This window comes from Procambarus clarkii, chromosome 25 (assembly GCF_040958095.1).
Source record: "Procambarus clarkii isolate CNS0578487 chromosome 25, FALCON_Pclarkii_2.0, whole genome shotgun sequence".
In the NCBI taxonomy this organism is placed as follows: domain Eukaryota; kingdom Metazoa; phylum Arthropoda; class Malacostraca; order Decapoda; family Cambaridae; genus Procambarus; species Procambarus clarkii.
The window spans coordinates 14051120-14072999 of record NC_091174.1 but is presented as its reverse complement, the minus strand read 5'-3'; the positions used below and the strand labels follow the sequence as shown (position 1 = coordinate 14072999).

The 21880-nt window shown below is 37.0% G+C and overlaps 1 protein-coding gene across 2 annotated transcripts in view; it reads right to left on the bottom strand.

The window, feature by feature from the left end:
* Positions 1 to 8496: 8496 nt before the first annotated feature.
* Positions 8497 to 21880, bottom strand: part of Tsf2 (transferrin 2) — a 34206-nt gene continuing 20822 nt past the window's right edge. For both annotated transcript variants that reach the window (XM_045739656.2, XM_069331342.1), the window contains exons 9-17: positions 19498 to 19665; positions 18744 to 18832; positions 16875 to 17041; positions 14755 to 15021; positions 12721 to 12864; positions 12202 to 12373; positions 11523 to 11571; positions 9604 to 9664; positions 8497 to 9253 (exon numbers count right to left, since the gene is read on the bottom strand). In XM_045739656.2, the coding sequence (XP_045595612.1) occupies positions 9141 to 9253; positions 9604 to 9664; positions 11523 to 11571; positions 12202 to 12373; positions 12721 to 12864; positions 14755 to 15021; positions 16875 to 17041; positions 18744 to 18832; positions 19498 to 19665 (1230 nt within the window). In that variant the 3' untranslated portion in view covers positions 8497 to 9140. The remainder of the gene's footprint in view (positions 9254 to 9603; positions 9665 to 11522; positions 11572 to 12201; positions 12374 to 12720; positions 12865 to 14754; positions 15022 to 16874; positions 17042 to 18743; positions 18833 to 19497; positions 19666 to 21880) is intronic.

Genomic DNA, 21880 nt, shown 5'->3' with positions numbered 1-21880 from the left:
GTATACTAAGTAAGACCAGAATCAGTGAAATCGGGGTTACGGGGAACAGGTAAATCTAGCAAGGATGATGGAGTCAAGGGAGCGGTACCAGAGGCGGATGGACAGAGTCTGGAGTAGGAGGCATCAGAGAAGTCTGATGCTGGTTTAGAAAGGTCAAGGGAATCAGGAGAATAGGGGACAGAAACAGGGGAGTGCACTTAATCAAGGGCAGCATCCGAGAGAGAATCAAGGACTAAGGAATCCTCCATAGCTGTGACAGGTGATTCCACCACTGAAAAGGGAGGGGATGGAGTCAGAGTCAGAAGGTGGGAAATAGAGCCATGCCTTCTTACCCGCCAGGGAGGAAGAAGAGAAGCCAGGCTTTCATTTCTGATGAGGAAGGGGGGGGACCAGGTCCCCCTCTTCTGGCGCCGGCAGGTGTTGTTCACTGGGCTTTCTGCCCTCTCCATCAGCCCATGCTCAGAAACGTTTTTGGGTTTCAGATCCTGGATTTAGTGTTGGTATGAGAGTGGCAAGACTGTTTCTGGAGGTCACTCCTTCCTTGCCTGTAGTGAGAGATAATTGAACTGGTGCTTCCATTGAGGGCTCCACTTCCTTCTGTTCTGGGGACTTCTCTTGGTACTGATCCTACATTGTGGGGGAATGCTTGTCTAGTACGGATCTCAGCTCAGCCCCGATGTCTTCAATTTCCAGTGGGGCCTCAGAACCTTGCTTGGTTTCTGGTGCCTTACAATGAAAGAGTTACAGCTTTGGAAAGAGGATTATGCATATCCTATATCACAGTTTGAGCTCAATTCTTCAGCTGCCATTCCACATGTGCATTTCCAGGTTCCATTAGGTTCCTTGGACTCGTAATTTTTGCAGTATCTCACGTCCAATCTGTCCCCCTTTTGAGATGTAGGCAGGTCTGCTTCGGTTCCTCCTTCAGGATGAGGATCTTGCTTCCTTGATGGATCCAGCCTCTCAAGTTCAGTTCTGCTTCGACACCTTGGTTGAGGTGTATGGTCCCTTCCTCTTTCTGGCTTGAGGACAATCCTCTTTAGGGAGTTTGGCAAAGCTTCAGCCATCCCCTGGAATTTTTTCAAAATAAGCATTTTTCAGCAGTATAAACCCTGGAAAGATTTGATTTATGAAGGAGAGTACAGAGCTCAGAAAGGTGGTTATTCAACATTCTAATAGGAATTGGTATTTGAACAACTTCAAGGTTTCAAATTTTTCTCAATTATCTTCCAACATTTATTGTTAAACCAACTCTGGTTCATTCTACCTGTATTTCAAAATGCATTGCTGAACTCTTTATTAATGTAACTAACTAAACTTTGCCATATATTTCACATCTCTTATTTGTTCACCACCAGTTGTTTTTTTTTACCTTGCAGCCCCATTTAAGCTCTTAAATGTTAAACATAATTCCCCCTCTATGACATCCAGTCTTTTCCTTATGAAACTCATTTTCTTTTCCAATGGCAAAATTTATTTGCATATGTAACTTCTTTAAACATATTATCACTTAAATGATACTGTACAATAGATAGTGCATTCCTCTCCTTGATCCCAGCAGCTTCTCGTACATGTTCCTACATAATTGCTCCCATTAGGTTTATAAAACTAAATTGTCAATTTACACTCAGCCGTGGCTTTGTATGTGTAAATCTGTGTTAACTGAGTACAGAGTTATTTTCATATATACAGTGCTATATCCATGCACTTAAGCTATAAAACATTCATAACACTGGCAGATGGCACACATACTTATGGTAAGAATGCCAAAATATAGGTACTGTATAAGGGGAAAAAATAATGCACATTCACTTAAATATCTTTAAAAAAAAAATTGTTACATTACCAACAAATGCATGTTCATTAACAATGCAGCTGATGATAGTGACTTCTTCTAACAAGTATTTATCTTAATTTACAAAGATTTCTGAACTCGGCCCACTATCACTACCAGCTGAAATTAAATACTTATTAAACCAACCTGTCCTCTTACAAATTACGTCTGAATTTGGCCGTTTGCCCGTATGGCCAAAAATGGACATACAGTAATTTGAAAATGAAAAATAATTGAAAATAAATTTTGGATTTTTTTTCAAAACAGCAAGTTAAGGGTACTCTGGTAGGTTAGGAGGGCAGGAAGTTCACCTAAGGGTTTCAAAAGGTCTTGAAAACCATTAATTGCAAGTTTCTTCTCCTAACCTAACAGCCTAAGCCAGAGGACCCAAAACAGAAAACGGGACAGTACATCACTTTCATGAGCCGATTTTATTTCAAATTACGGACAAATTATTTTTGGCCATTGCACGCAAACGAGCGAAAAGCAACGTTATTTTAAGAAGGCGGGTTAATTAAACAACTGCCCAATGATGCAGAGTATCCTTTACTTCCAGTCCTCTCCTCACCATGAATCAAACCATCAGAAAGCCTGGGCAATACAGCCTTATTCACAATCCAGTATGGTAACACCAATTGGTCATCAAATTGTTCTTATTTTGCAATTACTGTACTGAACTATACTGTATTATTATTATTATTTATTTATATATATTGTGCAACTCTTCTTTATATATTCTTCTAAAACATGAAATAATTGATTTTATATGTATGTGTGTGTGTGTGTGTGTGTGTGTGTGTGTGTGTGTGTAATTACCTAAGTAATTACCTAAGTGTAGTTACAGGATGAGAGCTACGCTCGTGGTGTCCCGTCTTCCCAGCACTCTTTGTCATATAACGCTTTGAAACTACTGACGGTCTTGGCCTCCACCACCTTCTCACTTAACTTGTTCCAACCGTCTACCACTCTATTTGCGAAGGTGAATTTTCTTATATTTCTTCGGCATTTGTGTTTAGCTAGTTTAAATCTATGACCTCTTGTGTGTGTGTATGTGTGTGTGTGTGTGTGTGTGTGTGTTCTGCCAGAGTTGTCTAACAAGACGAATTTTTGTGAGACATTTAATTTTTTTTATGAAATTATAAAGTTTTCATTGTATTATATATGAATGCAATTTTATCTTATTTAAGTCAAAGCTAACATAGAAATTTGACCAAACCTAACCTATCCTAATACCTGTATAACTAAGTCAGTAATTCATGTTCCTAATATAATTGATTATTATTGTTAGAAAAGAACCAATCTAGAAAGAAATATTTGAAAATAACGAAAATCATTCTGCCTGTTAGCCACATCGGACGATGCATACTAGGCCAAGAAGAGCGATTCTGGCTATAGGGCATTACATGTGTACTCACCTAATGTATGTAACACATACACTACATGTGTGTGTGTGTGTATATATATATATTATTTATAAATATATATACACACATACACAATTATATATAAGCAGGTCTGGAATTAATATTTAAATACAGATTGATTGTACAACAGTGAATTCAGTATGAAAATTAAACTATCTTAAAGCACAATGATTATGGAGCCATTATCAAAGCTGGTAGCCAATAAAAACACAGATAATACAACTCAACACAGTAAGTTAGATGCCAATATGTTTAAAAATGAGGGCAGTACACTTGCCACATCATCTCTGGTTCATTATGCCATGTAAACAAAATTTTGCCATGTCTTTTTACATAAAATTGTTGCTTATGAAGAGCTCTTATTATTTCAAAAATGTTTTTAACAAATGTTGACCTGTATATCATGAAGCAAGGGCCTCCAAAAACACAACCCAATCTAGTACTGAACATCGACTATATATACAAAAGTCTTTTTGGTATATTCAGCATACATCTTTAAAAATAAACCACTCAAATATTTAATACATCTCACAGAAAAAACAGATTTGCGGGTTTGTTGCATTAATAGCTGCCTTCATGTTCTGATAAACATGACAACTCTGTTGCATTAAGTGATGCCTCTAATAAACTGGACGGATCTGTCACATTAAGAGCTGCCTCCTTTTTTTGATCGAGAAATGGACAGAATCAAACATTAGGAGCCGCCTCCTTTTGTGATCGAGACAAATGGACGGAATCAAGCATTAGGAGCCGCCTCCTTTTGTGATTGAGACAAATGGACGGAATCATACATTAGGAGTTTACATTACAAGGAGCATACAGGAGCGTACAAACATTAGTATGCTCTGATTGTACATGGGCTGTAAACCTTTACTATTAGTAAGAATACTAGCCACCACAATCAATTTATATTTGTCAAACAAAATGACAAATTATGAAACCTATACTGTACCACCAACCTATAAGCAAACTGCATGTCAACTGCAGTAACAGTAATTAAGGTGTTTAAGAGTAATAGCAAAACTGCAAGTCCAATGCATCGTTATACAATTGAAAATAGAAATCCTTACAAAAATAGCAGTTCAAGATATATTATAGCATTTTCAAAAAAGAATTATTACAATCAATACAATTACAATACTGTCTAATCTCACTTATCCGGATTATATATATATATAGGAAGGACCCCACCACTGGATAAGCAAAATTCTTACTGGGAAAGTCCAAAAATCAATATATTCGCAATTTTTTGTACCACAATCAACATAATTTGTATTTCCACACACTTTAAATAAAAAGTATAATTTAAAACAAACTTCAACTTACCTTGTAGTTGTTGTTCTTGTTTGAGACTGTCGATCTTGAAATGTGTAGTTCTTGAAAATTTATGTAACCTAATCTCCAGTTATCAGGATTTATGTCCAAATATGGCAAAGTTTTGGCAGAAAATTATCCTGACGTGATTTTTAGCAAGAAAACCCAAATATTCGGTTCAGCGGGCTTCGTATAACCGAGCTCATACAATATTGTGGGAGACTAACAGAATGAGTTTCTATTCCAAAACACTAGGTTTCTAGATTAGTAAACAAAATAATTACTGAACATACAGGAGGCAAGATTCAATTGCAAAGTATTACAGGAGTTGTTTATAATCAAATTAAAAACGCATCAAAATACCATGCCACTCTACATATCAATATTATGCCACTCTACATATCAATATTAGATCTTAAAATTTAGTGGCTCCTAAGATAAAAGCTACTGAACACTTGGGTGGTTGAATTTGGTTTCAGCTATAAGAACTTTTGACCATGTAGTATCAGATTTTCATTACTGTATGGGAATACAATATTAAGTGTTGAGATGAAGGCATGTATCATATAGGTTATAATCTGCAAATTCAAATCAAATATACTGTACTATCTACCACTCATGCAGAAAATATAAACGAGTCCATCTTTAAAAATCTGCCTGGCCAAGAACCAGTGCTGATCTCCTGGGGGTGCTATGACCCATTTTCACCTTCAACGTACTGTAATTTGTCTAATATTTCAAGTAGTGGCACTGGAACTATAGACAAGTTTACGGTATCACTTTATAGAGGAATGTCTCCTTTCAATTCCTATCATAGGACATTCCAAAATGTTTGTAAATTAATTGAAAATATGTCGACTAACGATAAGTACGTTACGTTTCGGTGGACTGACAACTTCACCCTACTTTACACAAAAGGAACTCGGAATGAAAGAAAATAAAAATGGTATGGCGTCCCATTATCTAGGACAGGAAGCCTGTTAGACTTGTCATATTTCCCCTTAATAATGAGCTATGCTTTTTGCATGGTCATCATCCATTCAGTGCTAGCTTTAACCATACTGGTCAAGTAGTGTGCACATCATAACATTGTGCCGCTGACCTCAAATTGACAATATTACTTTTAAAGGGGTTTGTGCAACTCCTGTTTTGTATACGCAACACAAATTATAATAAATGCCTCGAAATGTACACAGTAGTGAACAGCCTAACATCACTATTCACCATATAAGTTTAAGAAACTGTCAATGACAAATATGTTAAGATATTAGAGGACAGTTTAAACTTTAGAAAATACTAAAGTACTTTCAGGTGTACATTAGTTTACTTATAATATGTAAGGGAAAACAAGTATTTGTATAAATCTACTAAAACATAATATATATCAGCATTGTGGTAACTTTGTTGGGATCTATTGATTAGTACAATGTACAGTTTGTGAAACTTACACAACTCGAAGAAAAAATTTAGACAAAACCTCTGGAATGTTCATCAATTAAAATAACATGGGGATGGTATCTTGGTGTATGCATTATCATAAACCTTTGAATGGTGTCAAGTTTTTCTTACTTTTTCAATATCTACCTCCCTTTCATTTGCATTAAAGGCTGTGGAATACATTGGAAATCTGCTGTAATTATACTACATTAACTACTATAATTACCTAATAAAAATATACTGTACTTACCTCCTGAAATTTATACTGTACTTGCCTCCTGAAATTATACTGTGTTGGTGCATATACAAATGATCACTAATGCTAATGGAGCGCAAGTGAATTTTTTGTAAATATATGCTCATTAAGTCCCTCTTTCCCACTACGCTAGCCTCACCCAAATTGGCAGGGAAAATAGTCCAGGATATGGGATGTCCTATGTCCAGGACATAGGGTAGTCGGAGTTGGCTAAAGTTAAATGCTTTAAAAACTATTAGCAATTAGCGACATCCCCCCCAGGCAATTTCTATGGAGTCGGGTGTGAAATATATGGTGTGATTCCATGGAGCCCTAAGTGACAGTACTAATACTCTTATCTAAGAGATCCATACAGTTGTTTCGGTGCTTCTTAATAATAAATTTTCCGAGAAAAGGGGAAAGCCAAGGGGGGGGGGGGAAGATGAGGGTAGGTAGGAAGATGAGGGTAGGTAGGAAGATGAGGGAAAGAGGGTGGGGGAGGGTTAGAGACTCGAGTGCAGTCAGGTACCCTTCAATATAAAGGGAAATATCTATCTGAGGTTGGGTGAGATGGGGAGAACAAGGAAAATGAGGAAGAGGAGAGGGGGACAGGAAAGGGAAAATGAGGGAGGATGTGGAAAGAGGAGAAAAGATGAGGTTAATTTGGATTCCTTAGTTGATTTTGGCTTAAACTTACACTATTAATTTTAACATTATCGATTCAAAAGTTAAAATTTTCATAGGGCTAAAGTTTTAATGATATTCAGCTTGTTAGGCAACTCTGGTAGTTAGGTGCTGGTACATCCATATTGTACATTCATTTCATTTATATAGATATATAAGCAATTATTGGTTGAATCTACTGAATAGTAACTGCCTTCATGAGCTATAAAAATTGTGAATTGATATCTAATACCACTACCTAGTTACCTGCTACTTTAACACAAACTTCTCAGTTAAAGGGACAAGGGTCTTTCCAAACATACAATTATAAAACAAGTCAGACAAATATACAAAGTTAGTTAAATATACAAAACTTACAATACTATACAAATGCTCCATATCCTACCAGGCTATACAGATTTTTAATTAAATTTATTGTATCCAGTCAGAAAATTGGCTGCGGGGACATTGCTCCTCAGAATCACCGCAAAGTAACACCGATTTTTTATTTTTTTTTTTTTACCCGGGCACAATGATGCCACAAGTGACAAACGAAAGTCATAATTATTTTTGCATAATAAGAATTGGTTTTCTTTCTTTTAAAGTTATTTTACCAGCACAGACATCTGTTAGTAAAATTCATAATCAAAACAAAAAAATTGCTAATTGTGCAAACATTTAAAAATGTGGTTAGCAGTGTATGTCCAACTACCACACTATGTTTATACTTGTAGTTGGAAGGGTTAATCATTACAATCTGCTACATTTAACAAAATAAAGACCCTGAAAGAACAAACTTTACCACCAAAAACTTTATCACCAACTCACCAATTACTGTTATCGTTACATCAATCCCACTGAAAATAAGAAAGCAATAGCTCAAATCATTTGATGCTTCTCTAGTCATGATTTAAAAAGAACAGGAGCTGTAATTATGGCAAAAAAAGTCCTAATGTAAGTTGACCAAGAAAAAAAAAGTTTATATAAAAGGGAGCCGGTCGGCCGAGCGGACAGCACGTGGGACTTGTGATCCTGGGTTCGATCCCAGGCGCCGGCGAGAAACAATGGGCAGTTTCTTTCACCCTATGCCCCTGTTACCTAGCAGTAAAATAGGTACCTGGGTGTTAGTCAGTAGTCACGGGCTGCTTCCTGGGGGTGGAGGCCTGGTCGAGGACCGGGCCGCGGGGACACTAAAGCCCCGAAATCATCTCAAGATAACCTCAAGAGATATATATAAAGGTACATGCCAAATTGAATTAAAGTAGATAGGTACCATAAAATATGTACATATTACACTGCAACTACAGTTTTTTGTATAGAAATGGTATGAAGAGTGTTAGAAAAATATACATACTAGTCATTTGGATGCTTGTATGTAGTTTTAAAAATCCTAACCTAATAAATTTATCCTGATTTCCCTGACCTACTCTACCCTACTTTGCCAAGCTTCACTCAGCTACAAAGATATACGAGGCCTGTATAAACCTTTATAAATCTTAAATACAAGCAGCAGCATCACGCCAGTGTGCGTGTCTAGTCAATAAAGATCTGAGTACAGTTTATCTAATATGTACATGCACTTATCACTATTTCTTTTTTGTTTTGTACAATTGCCAGTAATGGCAGATAAAGGCATGCCTCCCAAGCTAACTTGCTGTGGTCACTATGCTATTACAATAACCAATTGTAACTAATGTATTTTTCTGCTACCTATCCTATGCCTTTTCTTACCCCATTTCTCCAAACTGATCTGTTATTGATATAACACAAACACATCTCAGTTTGATAATTTCTTTATCTAAGTGTAGTGAATTTAGAATTTTACTTGAAGAAATGTTAAATTTAAAATTCAGAGTTAAGAAAGAAATCAATGAAATGCAGTATACAAATTATATGATTCAAAGAGTCAAGATGTTCAATATTATGCCAGTTAATGATACGAATAGCAAACATCACAAGCCTTATTCTAGTCAACTTTTCATACAAAAATTATTAAACCATTTTTTACAGAACCTTTGCAAATCTGGCAAGAATATATAATTGAGAGAAGTTCTTTACGGCACAAAATCATTCAAAAGATGACAAAATAAGAATGATTCTAAGAATATAAATACTATGAATCTTCTTGCAGAGCAAATGAGTGTTTACTGCATTTTACCAAGATGACAAACAATTCCTGTTGACTTTTGCATTACAGCCTTCTTCTATACAGAGCTGTACTCGTCATGGTAATTCACCAAACAACATTCACCGCTAGTGTTAAGGACAGCAACACATACGAAACGTGTAATACATCAGTGTTTGCAGTGCAATCTACCTCGTATCGAGCATTCAGGAACTCCATTCCTGTAAAACAAAAAATTAATTAAACCTTGTTAACATTTAAAGAAAAACATTTAAGTCCTGGCATCTTAATAGCTGTCTGCCCTATAATTATTACTTTTTAACATGTATTGTAATGGTAAACAGACACGGACGGCAGCCATGTTCCCTCAGAAGGAAGACTTGTGCAGAAATGGACACTAGTGGGTACGACAGTTACCCAGATATGGATTATAGTGGTATTTCTCTAGAGAGGAAGACTACCCTGGATCTTCCAGGTTATCTTTATCGAGGTATGGATGGTAGTGGTGTTCATCAGGAGAAAGACGTACACAGATATGGATGGTAGCCATGTTTGCAAAAAGAAGTCTTACCTAGATATGGATGGTAATGTTGCTCCTCGAGAGGCAGTGGCACAAGCTGCTGTGTGGCATCCTATGGAGCACGAAAATAATCACATGACAACAAATACAAAATAACTTCAAAAGTGTCACTGCAAATCAAATTATCAAATAGTCTACATAAATCTGTCACTCTCTTTTTAAAAGAACTACAGCATATCATATGCATATGGCAAATCTGACATACATAAATAGCTCATCTTTGATCTATGCACTATGTTTACATATTTCATAAATTCCCACATGATTCCATCCATGTATACATTGAACAATCAATGTGACACATCCTCCCCCACAATTTATAAATTCATTGGGACAACCAAGATGACATCACACAACACAGGCAAACACTTACACTGATGTCAAACCAGTCACAAATTGCACCAACTCATTCTTTACTTACTACATAAATGTCTCGCTGCACTTAACAGAAAACTCTATCCACGTACATAACTCTAAAGATTTAAATTTGCTATCTGAGTTTTCTGAAGTCCAAAAGCCATATATGCCTTAGAATCTTTCTCACATGCCTATCTACAAGTTGCCTCAGATCAAATATCTAAATGAAAAACCCTCTACCACAAAGGTTCCTAACAAATTTCTCTGTAATTTCCTGTACATACTTTTCTAATAACCAGGATAAAACAACCAGTAACCAGCTATTTATGTAAATTATCTGTGTTCATATCAGATTTATGAATTATAATAATAATACCTGTAGATAAAATACTTATTGAAATCTTAACCATAATATGTAGTTGGCCTGCTTTATGGCAGGTGTCTGGCCCCCAAGTGCAGGTGTCCAGTTAGGTAGGCATACTACTAATCGTAAAAGAATTTTACCAGTATAAACATATATACTATTATCTATATTATACCCATCATTCTCTCCACACTGTTATCCACCATTCCTCTAACCTTGGTACCCAGAGATCCAACCTCCAAACAACAATATAGCACACCAGTCACCACCAGCACAGGCCACCCCTAATGTTTGGTGGCTTTTTACTTGTAAACAACTGAGTGTTAAGATCTAATATTACTGTTCTTGGAAGCATGGTGTGTCAGTACTCTTTGGTTATATCTTTTTCACTGTATTATGGATAGCTTGACCCAATGGCAATATGGCTAGATACTAACATTGGCTGCCCCCGTGTTTGGTAAGCCAACGCACACTAAGATACGATATTAATGTGCAACGTAACATGGTGTGTTGTCATGCATTTGTGGCACTTTCAATTGATTTAAGAGATGCAATGCAACTTCAGTCTATCTAGATAATCAGAACTATCCACTAGACCATAAACTGCAATAGTGTTGTACAATGCCAGTTAATTAAAGAAAGCATCCTACAACATAATTTTTTGGTCCAATATATTGTTCACTTTTAGCAGAAATAATATAACTGTAAATTTTGTATGCATTTTAATTCTGAGCTATGCCTTAGTAGCTTTCCTAGCCACTACTGGTCAGACTAGCCATAATGTCTGTGAGGTAGTTCGAGTCAGGAAATTCAAAGATGTGTGTGGTGCTGTGGTTTGGTGGCTTAGCAATAGGTACTCTGGTAGCCTAACTGATAAGTTAGCCAGAGTCCTCCTTTGGTGGTCACCGGTGATGCGGATTATGGGTACAGAAAGGCACAGAGTCTTAACAAACGGAGTTCTGCCAGTGATTCTGAGCAGAACTGAACACTTCCCAGTAACTTCCTAGTTGATGACATGACAGGGACCACTTGAAAAGTTGCCAGTTGTGCCAGCAAGTCATCCTGCCTGACTGCATGACACTGCTCTCAACTGCAGCAGATCTTAAGATCTTACCTTGAGGGAACATCCAGATAAAAAAGTTCAGAAAGGATCGGCTAAAATGACAAGGACAGCACTTATAACACATACCTGGAATATTAGGTCAGCATATGGTTCCTCTGAATGGTACATTTTAAAGCTGAAATGCAAAAAAAAAATATATATATATATATATACGTATATGTACTTCAACAATATTTATTTTCAAACAGCTATGTAAATAGATTCTATATATATACATTTCATAACATTGCATTACATTTTAACAAATATAGCTTGAATATTTAACTATTTCAGTTTTTATTAAAGGTGATACAATGATCAACATCATATCTATGCATAACAAGTGCATTCTTCATATTGAATGTTCTAAGTGTTAGACTTTTGTTCACACACATTTTTATCAATGTCCCAGAAACTTGCACCTAAGTACATATTATCAGCCTCTATAAAAGATATAATATGTGCCTGCCTTTACCTTGCTTTTTCTCCCTAACAAGGTTACCGAGTGTTGCTTAGTTTGGCCAAACTGATAGACCCACTGATGTGAACATGCATGAGCTATTGTGCCAGTCTATTGGCACAAAATAGATTGTGCAGTCTATTGCACAGCTATTGTGCAAAATACTATTAATACATATTTTTAATTTAAAGAGAAATATCAGATGTATCTGGGCATTTTAAGATAAAAATTAGCTATAGAACAGTGTCACTGAAAATTACTGTATAATGTTAGCACCATTCAAAACATTACTAGTGTTGAACTTACTTCCATTCATCATCTGAATCTCTGCCAAAGTATTGCTGGGCATAAAGGAAGAGATTGGTGTATGCTTCCACCTCAGTCCGGTTATACAAAGCTCCTCCACGAGTAACAACAGCATTAGATCGAACTGTACCGAGATTACAATCCTCATATTCTGTCACAGGAGCCCGGGTTCCTGGAGAAAATGTTTTCAAGATAAATCATGACAAAATGAAAAGAGGAAGGAATACAAGAGATAATATTTAATAGAGATATGAGACATAACGAGATAATATTCAATATCGAGGCAGGAGATATAATTAGTATAACTAAGGTAGTCTCCTTGATACCTAAAAACTTCTAAAATTAATTAATTAAATTCTGAGAATTAATTAAGTTTATAGAGAAACAGCTTATTAAAAAAAATAGCTTTAAGTGCCTGACATGATATAGCAGCAAAGTACATAAAAATTCCAAATCATCAGCATTAATTTAATTTTTCTTCTTGTTTACCAGTACATTAAGTAGCTAAGACATACACACCATCACGACACACAAGCTGGTAGTCGGAAGTTAGCTGATTGCGAGCCCACCACTCTTTACGTTTTCCATCTACATTCTCCCGTACTGTTGTATGTTTCAGGAATGCTATGTCCCCACCGCCTTCAACAAGACATCTAAAAGCACCTGAAACAAAAGTAAAAGTCAGCATAGCATGAAAGATTTAGTCTCATCTTACATATTTTCATAAGTATTCATTTCAATCTGCATTCATCTATGAAATCCCACATCTTGTTTACAGAACATTATTTCTAACATGTGATGAATACCGATAAGAAAATAATCTGAATACTGTTGGACGGCATATGTAATCTACTTAGGCACTTATAATTGGAGATACCCGAGTACTGTATAGCCCAAACAGCAAAGGAGGATGAATTTCTGTAGTTGCAAAATTCCCTAATAACAGTGACTATTTAAACAAATTATTTGTGGGGAGTAATAACCCAGTAGTAGATATACTGTATTTAGATGGCAGAATCATCCAGTAAATGAGAATGAAAGAACAAAGTGCAGTATTCTACATGGAAGAGAATAATAGACAGCTGCTGCAAAGTGAATTAGCGAGGTCAGGCAACTCGGTGTAAAGTCAGTTACATGCCAGATTGGGGAGTTGACTATTTGAGGCCAACCAAGGCATTCTGTTGATAACCTTTCACATTCTGTGAAATTAGCTGGGACACACACATGACAAGTCTCTCTCCCAGAGGTTGGTCAATGGTTGTGTCAAATCCCACGAGGCAATTGCGTTCAAGTAAAGTGCCAGAGGCCATATGAATTACCAGACATGAACTTTCAAAGCAGCAAATTGTGATAAGGCGATAACTCTGGCTGAAGGATCAACAGATCGTTCAGTATGAAGATTCAGAGCTAATAGGAACAACTCTCTGGAGTAGAGATGTTAATGGAAGTGAACCCAGCTTTCTCATTTTTGTACTCAGGAATTTGTGTTAATACAGTTGAACAACCAAGGTAATGAACATAATGGTTTTAAGCATAGGGTATTAGTGATAAGATACATAGTGTGAAGAAACAGTGTCAGGAGTGATTGAAGAGTTGGGACACAATGATTTTTGTTTGTTTTGTGATGAATGACCAAGTCCCAACTGCTCAGTCTACACCAAGGAGTAGAGATTGGACTAAGTGTGGTTCAGGGGGTGGACCATGTGTGAACAGATGGTCCACCCCCTGAACAGATGGTCAGATGCTTTTCAGGATAGAGTAGACCAGGTGTGGTCAGGAATGACTGAGTTTCATCCAGGGTGGACTGAGAATGCGGTCCAGGAGTGATCTGGGACATGTAACCACCAGAGTTTAGGGAAACTTTGAGAGTATAGGATAATACATACAATTATACTTTTATACAAACAAACAGCTGTCTAAACCCTCAGTGCTCTTTAAATTACAAATAAAACACCCTTCAACATTCTTGAAGGTTAGAAAGCCCACAATACAGACCCTCTCTACAAAGTAGACAGTACATAGCTCATGTTATCTTATCCTACCTACTTACCTACCTTTCTACAAAAATAAATGACCTCAATACCTTCTTTGGAAACAACCTACTTACTAAACTAGAGTTAAAATGTAAAATAATTTCCATGCAGTCATGCCATTATAGCATTTAAAATAAGAGCCAGGTGATAAAAAGTTGTTAGCAGTTCCTTTATATTTAAGTCTTACAAACAAATTCCAGGGTGAATATAACTGAACAGCATCCAGTTGATCAACTGATTTATATTGGACCTTCACTATTTTTGTATAAAAATGTTTATGGAACAGTAAAGCATGCATTGCTAAATATTTAAACAGAAATACCATCTAAAAAATGCCATTGTGGGTTATTACATTTGGCTAAGGAAAGGGTCCACAGCTTGGTGCTTTCATAGAGAATCTTCAATGTGGCCTCGAGACAAAAAGACAACTACAATTGAAATAAGAAAAATGATAAAGTGAAATTATTATAAACAAACACAAATAAACAAATATTATAAACAAAGAGAATACACTACCTACCAGTGAACCCAAAGTAAGGCTCGCTGTGATCTCTGGCACAGTAGCCATTGCCAGTTCCATGACACAGATGGCAAAGGTTGAGGCGGGTCATGTCATGGCGATAGTAACTGTTGAGGGCACCTGGGACACACGACTTTTGGAAGTATTCCGAGGCAGCTCTCACCGAGTTACACGAATACTGACGGATGAGATTGTTGTTGATGAGGTAAGCCATGGGCACCACCCAACCACCGCCATGCATCACACCTGGGTGACACGTCATTTTCCCTATAAAGCACACAAAAGGTCATCTCTTAGTTGTCATTTTTATGAACGGCAAGACGTATGGGGTTTTAAAATGCAATTACAATGCATTAATTGTAAACATTTCAATTCGATTTTCTTATCAATGAACCTATAGCAAATACTTATATAATTATGGACTTATAATATAAGTCCATAATTCTGAACAAAATTATGATTCTATAAGCCATGTGAAGAACCTAACCCTATAGGATCTGTAACAATTTAAAGGGAATAATAAATAATATACAGAGAAATCCTACTAATATAATATATATCAATGAGAATATCAATTGGAGTGACGAGGTGACTCGGTACAGGGGTAAAGTGCACAGCTGAGAGTTTCTTTATCGCTGGTTCGAGTCACCTCATTGCTACCAAAACAACAAATACTGTGTACACATTGAAAATAAAGATTTATAAACAATAAAGCAACACATTAAACTAGGATTTTAATGAGAATGAGCATCACTGGATTTTACATAAACTTCAAGGCTTTACTAATCAAGCAACTTCAGGACACTCAAAATTACACCCAAAGCTCGATCACCAATTTTCAGAAAAGAATTCATGAAGACTAAACTGCTTCATTGCGACTATACTGTATAACACTTGAAAGGTAAGTATGGATGAGGATTTATGATAGGAAAGAAGAAAGAAAAGGTGCCCAACTACTTGTACTGTCAAGGATTGAACACCAACGTGCAGAAGCGAAACCGTCGAAGACAGAAGTGTAAGGGGAAACATGATAACCACCTACAAAATTCTCAGGGGAATTGACAGGGTGGATAAAGACAAACTATTTAGCACGGGAGGAACACGCACAAGGGGGAACAGGTGAAAGCTGAGTACGCAAATGAGCCACAGAGACATTAGAAAGAACTTTTTCAGTGTCAGAGTGGTTAGTAAATGGAATGCACTAGGAAGTGATGTGGTGGAGGCTGACTCCATACACAGTTTCAAATGTAGATATGATAGAGCCCAGTAGGCTCAGGAATCTGTACACCAGTAGATTGACGGTTGAGATCTGGGACCAAAGAGCCAAAGCTCAACCCCTGCAAGCACAACTAGGCGAGTACAGGTGATTCTTATTGTACAAAGTGTACCGTCAGCCAGTTCCTCACCTTGTGTGTGTGTGTGTATTGATTTCAAACTGATTTATGTTATCTCAGGTCAAACTTTAGAAGAGTGATTGCATATTCAAAGCCACCCACAATGGTCCTTGATCAAAACAGTCATACACTTTAAGATCCATAAAGACAGCATACAACTTTCTTCCCTTTGCTAGAAACTTTTCAACAACCATAGTAAAACTCTGATGTGCAGCCTCTCCCTTCGTGAATCCACCCTGTTCCTCCTCAATCCTATTTTCTGTTACTTATCTTGCTTTATGGTTTTGTACCCTTACCTGCACCTATCCTGGAATGCCAAGTAACAAATTTTTCAATTGTGCTCCACATTCTTGTTTACCATTCGCTTCCTAACATATTAGTACAACAGTGGCCTTAATCCAATCACCCTCCTATTGCACCACCTGACATACACTTAACATTATGTGTACTATTTCCTCAACATACCCACAATTATTCCATCTAACAGAGGAGCCTCTTCCCTCTTTAATCAATGCATAGTTTCTCTAATTTCTTCCTATCTATCCCCAAACCTAAAACACAGTTGATGCTAGGTTGATTGCACAACATAGGACTGGGCAATGAGTTTGCCACATCCTAATGCCTATAATGTTTTGAAGGATGAAATAAGTCGCTTAACTTCAGTCCCCCTGCCTACTTAACTGACAAGACAGTTATAGTTATCAGAAAGTCTGTGTGGGATCTCACCTTTTAGATAGAGAACATCAGTGTCAGGATCATCCTCCTTTGACACAGCCACAACATAATACTCTAGAGTGTCCAGATTGTACTGTTCCCCCATTATGGGTACTAGCTCGTGTGTGAGGCCTGCACTATAGATGTCCCCTGCCTCAAATACAGCCACATCTGCTTCCCTGGAGGAATATAACAAAAATATTATTTTTGTATGTTACATTTTATATAAATATCAATTTGAATTATAAAAGTTAATTATCAATAAACTACAACAAATTAAAACAACATACAACATAACATTGATACACATTTGTCTCACTAATTCATTGTAAATATTTACTATCTTATGCTATTATTATCCATGTGTGGGCCTATTGGTGGGTATAAATAGGAGCTGCATCGTATGGGCCAATAGGCCTTCTGCAGTTCTTATGCGGCTCATATTTGAATCCACCTAATTCCCATTCATTTTTCATTTTACCTCACCTCACTTCACCTTTCTCTCCTGCCTATATTTGTCCAATACTTGACCTGTAAATCATTCCTTCTGAAGATGTACTAATATATGAAAGTACTTAAGGAAATTCCTGTTTCAATTCTTCCTCCGTGGTCTGACACTCACATTTTTCATCGCGTGTTAATTTTCGTGATTTACACACACAACATAACTAATATTTATATACTGTACAGTACTTTACAGAATATTTCAGAACAACTTTGATAAATAAAGCTTTTTACACAGATTAATCTTCATGGATTGGTTAACACAAGGTATAAATTGATACTCATTAAAACACACTGTATAGTTAACAATCACAAGAACAAAATAATAAATGAAACTGCAGAAGGACTATGGGGTCCATACAAGGTCCTCCAACTACCAACTAAAACTAGTCACACCTTATGACTCCACTACAGCTAAACCATGGCACATAGAGGATATATTTCATAATAAATATATTTCCAAGATGCTTTTTAAAAATTTAAAGTTTTTTTTACATGCATGGGAATAGCAAGTACATAATATTAGTGGGTGGTTTGAGGGCTATTGCAAAAATATATATTTTTTTTAGAAAAGTTACACATTTATAAATTTTTGTGGAGAGAAGCCTGAAACTGCCACATTCCCTGCCTTACCCTAACCCCCTGCTTTAATTAACCTCATTTCCAATTTATGGTGTACCTGAAGGTACTGAGTGATAGTTAATTGGGGTTATACTATACAGTATGTTCATTCTGGTATGTGTGTAATTGTGTAATTAAGTATAAACAGGTATAAACAGCTAGGAGACTGGACATAAAGAGCTGGATCTCACTCCCCCATAGTTATTGATAGGTAAGCACCCTACTGCTTCATTTCTGCCTAAATCCACAAACAAAATTTGTACATCATCCCTAGACATCCCTAGACTATGTGCTTTGAAAGCCTCTCTTTGAAATTGTCTATATAGAGTTGTATTATCCATGTGTTGAAGTTTCCTTCCTCCTCCTTTCTCAATGCCATGTAGTGGTTTTTGGCTTAATTTTACAATATTTCTGTTGCATTTGTAAGTTAGGTCTCTTCCTATATTGGTTAAATGTCTATTTTTGTGCTCTGCAATTTCTGTTGTATCAGTCCTGTTTTTCATTCCTGTCACTTTATTAAAAAAGATTGGGTGACCCCCTTGAACCACCAAAAGGAAGCCTGTGAGTGACAGTGTACACTTAAACAGAAACTGGAGTCTCACTGCTCAAGTACACACAAAAGCAAGAATGTAAATACTGTAATCCTTCACCCTTCTACTGTACTGTACCTGTAATTCTATATCTATCGGGCATATCCTGCTCCTGTGAATGCTTCCAAGTACTGTACCTAAATTTAATTTAAACTACACAGCTTACCGTTTTTTAATAGCAGCCATGCAGTCAAAGTTGGAGTCTCCTTTGAGGCATTGCATCTTAGGCTGGAGCAGTTGAGCGTGCAAAGCAGTCTGTATGATAAATTCTTAATGAAACCAAATCAAACAAATTACATTGATATCATGCACTAAAAAACTCCTAATATGGAGCATTGCATTTAGTTCTGTTGCACATCAAAATGCAATATATAGCCAACATTATACTTTTTCCATACAAACAGGACAAACCAACAAGTCAAAAAGAATTCTGTAAAGAACACTCAACATAGCACAAACATTTCTTCCAAAACGTGCATGCACAATTGAACATTAACAATTTTCATTACAAACAAGTACTTTATTAGTAATTATTAGTAAACTATATAAAATCTCATATTAGCTAGGATAAGTGTAAAAACTTGTCATATATTTTCCATGCTCCATGTATAATGGGTAAAACTATTGATAAACTCAGTGTAAACATATAACAGAATTTTTAATATGGGCATGAAGAGAAATACCTTCTATCTTCTGTGTAGTCAATATTAATACCGTTCTATAAAAATTTTACATAAAACTCTAAATGCCTATTTAAACATATAATATTCCAATAACTAGTCTATAAATATTATTTATTAATCCTCAAGTCATCATATTAATAAGAAGCTCATGTAACATCCAAGGTTTCATGCAATTTTTATTAGGTAATGTCTAACTCATGTGAAATAGTTTTCTAAATAGTTGCATTATCTACTCACCTGCATCTTGCGGCACTTGGAGAACTCGGCCTGAGAGGTTACACACAGAGTCATGGTGGAAACAGGACACGAGTGCACAGAATGAATGTGGCTGATGGTGTCCCCCATGAGATACTTTTCAAAGTTTTGATTACTGATGGCCAGCTCCACTAGCATCTCTGTGTCATCCTGCACACAAAAATTATAAAGCCATTCAAAATGCTGCTGCAATTTCTCTTTACAGTATTGTACAATAAGTTCAGCAAATACCATTGCAGAAACACTTAACATTTACAATTAAAGCTTTTTATTATTTTAGTATTGAACACTCCAGTTCCAGGGTTAGTTCGTTCATGAAAGTTTTCTCTTTCTCATGATTTGTGTAGCTGTTTATTGTAATACAATATTATATTTTGTACTAATGATACATTATGTATGATAACAGATAAAGGAAAAATATTAGAGTGTAGACATTGCATCTGAAAGTGAATCAGACAGTAGTTGTGATTATTAAGTTAATTCTAAAGGATTGAGCAATGAATTTGCAGTTGACACATAGTTTTTTGTAGCTGCTTCGGTTGTTCACCTATGATTATATATTATGTCTATGTCATTTAGTGGATGCTATTATTGATCCTGGCTGCTATTGTGATATGTGATATCACAATAGATATCACAAGTAGAAAGGTCAATACCTTGACTTCAGTTACAGGTAAAGAGCCAACACCTAGGTACTGGCACTGAGATCAGCTAACACAAAAGTCCACCTAAACACGAACAAAACAGTAATCAATGTTCATCACAGTCAAACTAGGTGGGAATGATATAAAGAACAAAATACAGGATGGTTGGGATAGAAAGAGACGAGTGTGGGTATAGAGAGTGAAGTGCAGGGTGGGAATAGAAAGAGAAGAAAAGGATGGGAATGGGAAGAGGAGGGTGAGGATAGAAATGAAAGATCATGTTGGGTAGAGTGAGAGGGCGTTTACCAATCAGCAGTGTTTATGATGCACAAGATCTGGCTCTTTGAGACCCATCTTCTAGATATTGGTAACTGAAACCTTTAAATCACAATGTTCTAGTTGGAGGTGGGGGTAACTAGGGAAGGGAAGAACGGCAATATATTTTTTTTTTTTTTTTTTTTTTTTTTTTGAGATATATACAAGAGTTGTTACTTTCTTGTACAGCCACTAGTACACGTAGCATTTCGGGCAGGTCCCTGGAATACGATCCCCGCCGCGAAGAATCGTTTTTACAACCAAGTACCCATTTTACTGTTGAGTTAAACAGAGGCTACAGTTAAGGATTTGTGCCCAGTAAATCCTCCCCGGCCAGGATACGAACCCATGACAAAGCACTCGCGGAACGCCAGGCAAGTGTCTTACCACTACACCACGGAGACTGGATTGGAATGGAAAAGGGTGGTGGTAATAGAGAAGGGATTGGTAGGACCTATGGATAAAATGCAAACAAGGATAATATAAATGGGAACGTGGAAAAAGAATGGAATACTGTACTGTAGTTTGGAGATAGAAAAATGGGATTGTTAAAATAGAGAATGTGGTGAAAGAGATGAGAGAGAAAAGAAGTCAAAAGAGAGAGAGAGCAAGGAGGACAGATAGTGAGAGGTGTAAGCCAGTCAGAAGAGAAGGAGGGCAGGGGGAAGAGAGAATCAAGTTAAGTAAATGTAGAATTTGGGAAAGATCTGAAAATAGAGGCAAGAGTGGAAACTGAAATGAGAGATATGAAAAAAACAGCGTTGAATGTAATGAAATATCATTTTCTGGGTGAGACCCGGAGGCTCACTGGAGCTATACCAGGTTGATGTGTATGTACAGTATTAGACCATGGAAAGAGTCAATCGATGGAGTTCTTAGCCTACCGGGGACCACGAACCAGAACCTGCCCCCCCTCAAAGAGGCGCGAGGAGCAATGGTCTATAGACCCCAATGTAGTTGGAAGCAGTCTATGTCACCCATCTACCAGGTCAGGCACCCAGAAAAGTAGGAATCCCAAAACAAACTACAATTGGTTAAAAATTGCACACCGAAAGCCGAACGAGCAGGCAGAAGTTCCCAATCAGAAAACAAGCAAACAAGCATGACATCACCACAGCCGCTGTGCTGCTGTCTGCGCAGCTCCCCCCTCCTCAAGAGGGGGAAGGGGGATCCTCAGACCTCCCACGCCGGCTACCTAACCCCAGTTTAGAGGCTGAATATCAAAAACGTGAAAAAAAAAAGACCGGAGGGAGGAAGGGATGCCGGGGAGCCTCCGGGTTTCCCCCAGAAAATTCTGGGCTTCAACCCGAAGCTACCTAACCAATGATAAAGGAAAAAAAGATACTTACCTGTGAAGGACATGCTACTCGCTCCTCAACTTGAAGTCGAGACAACTAGCTGCAACC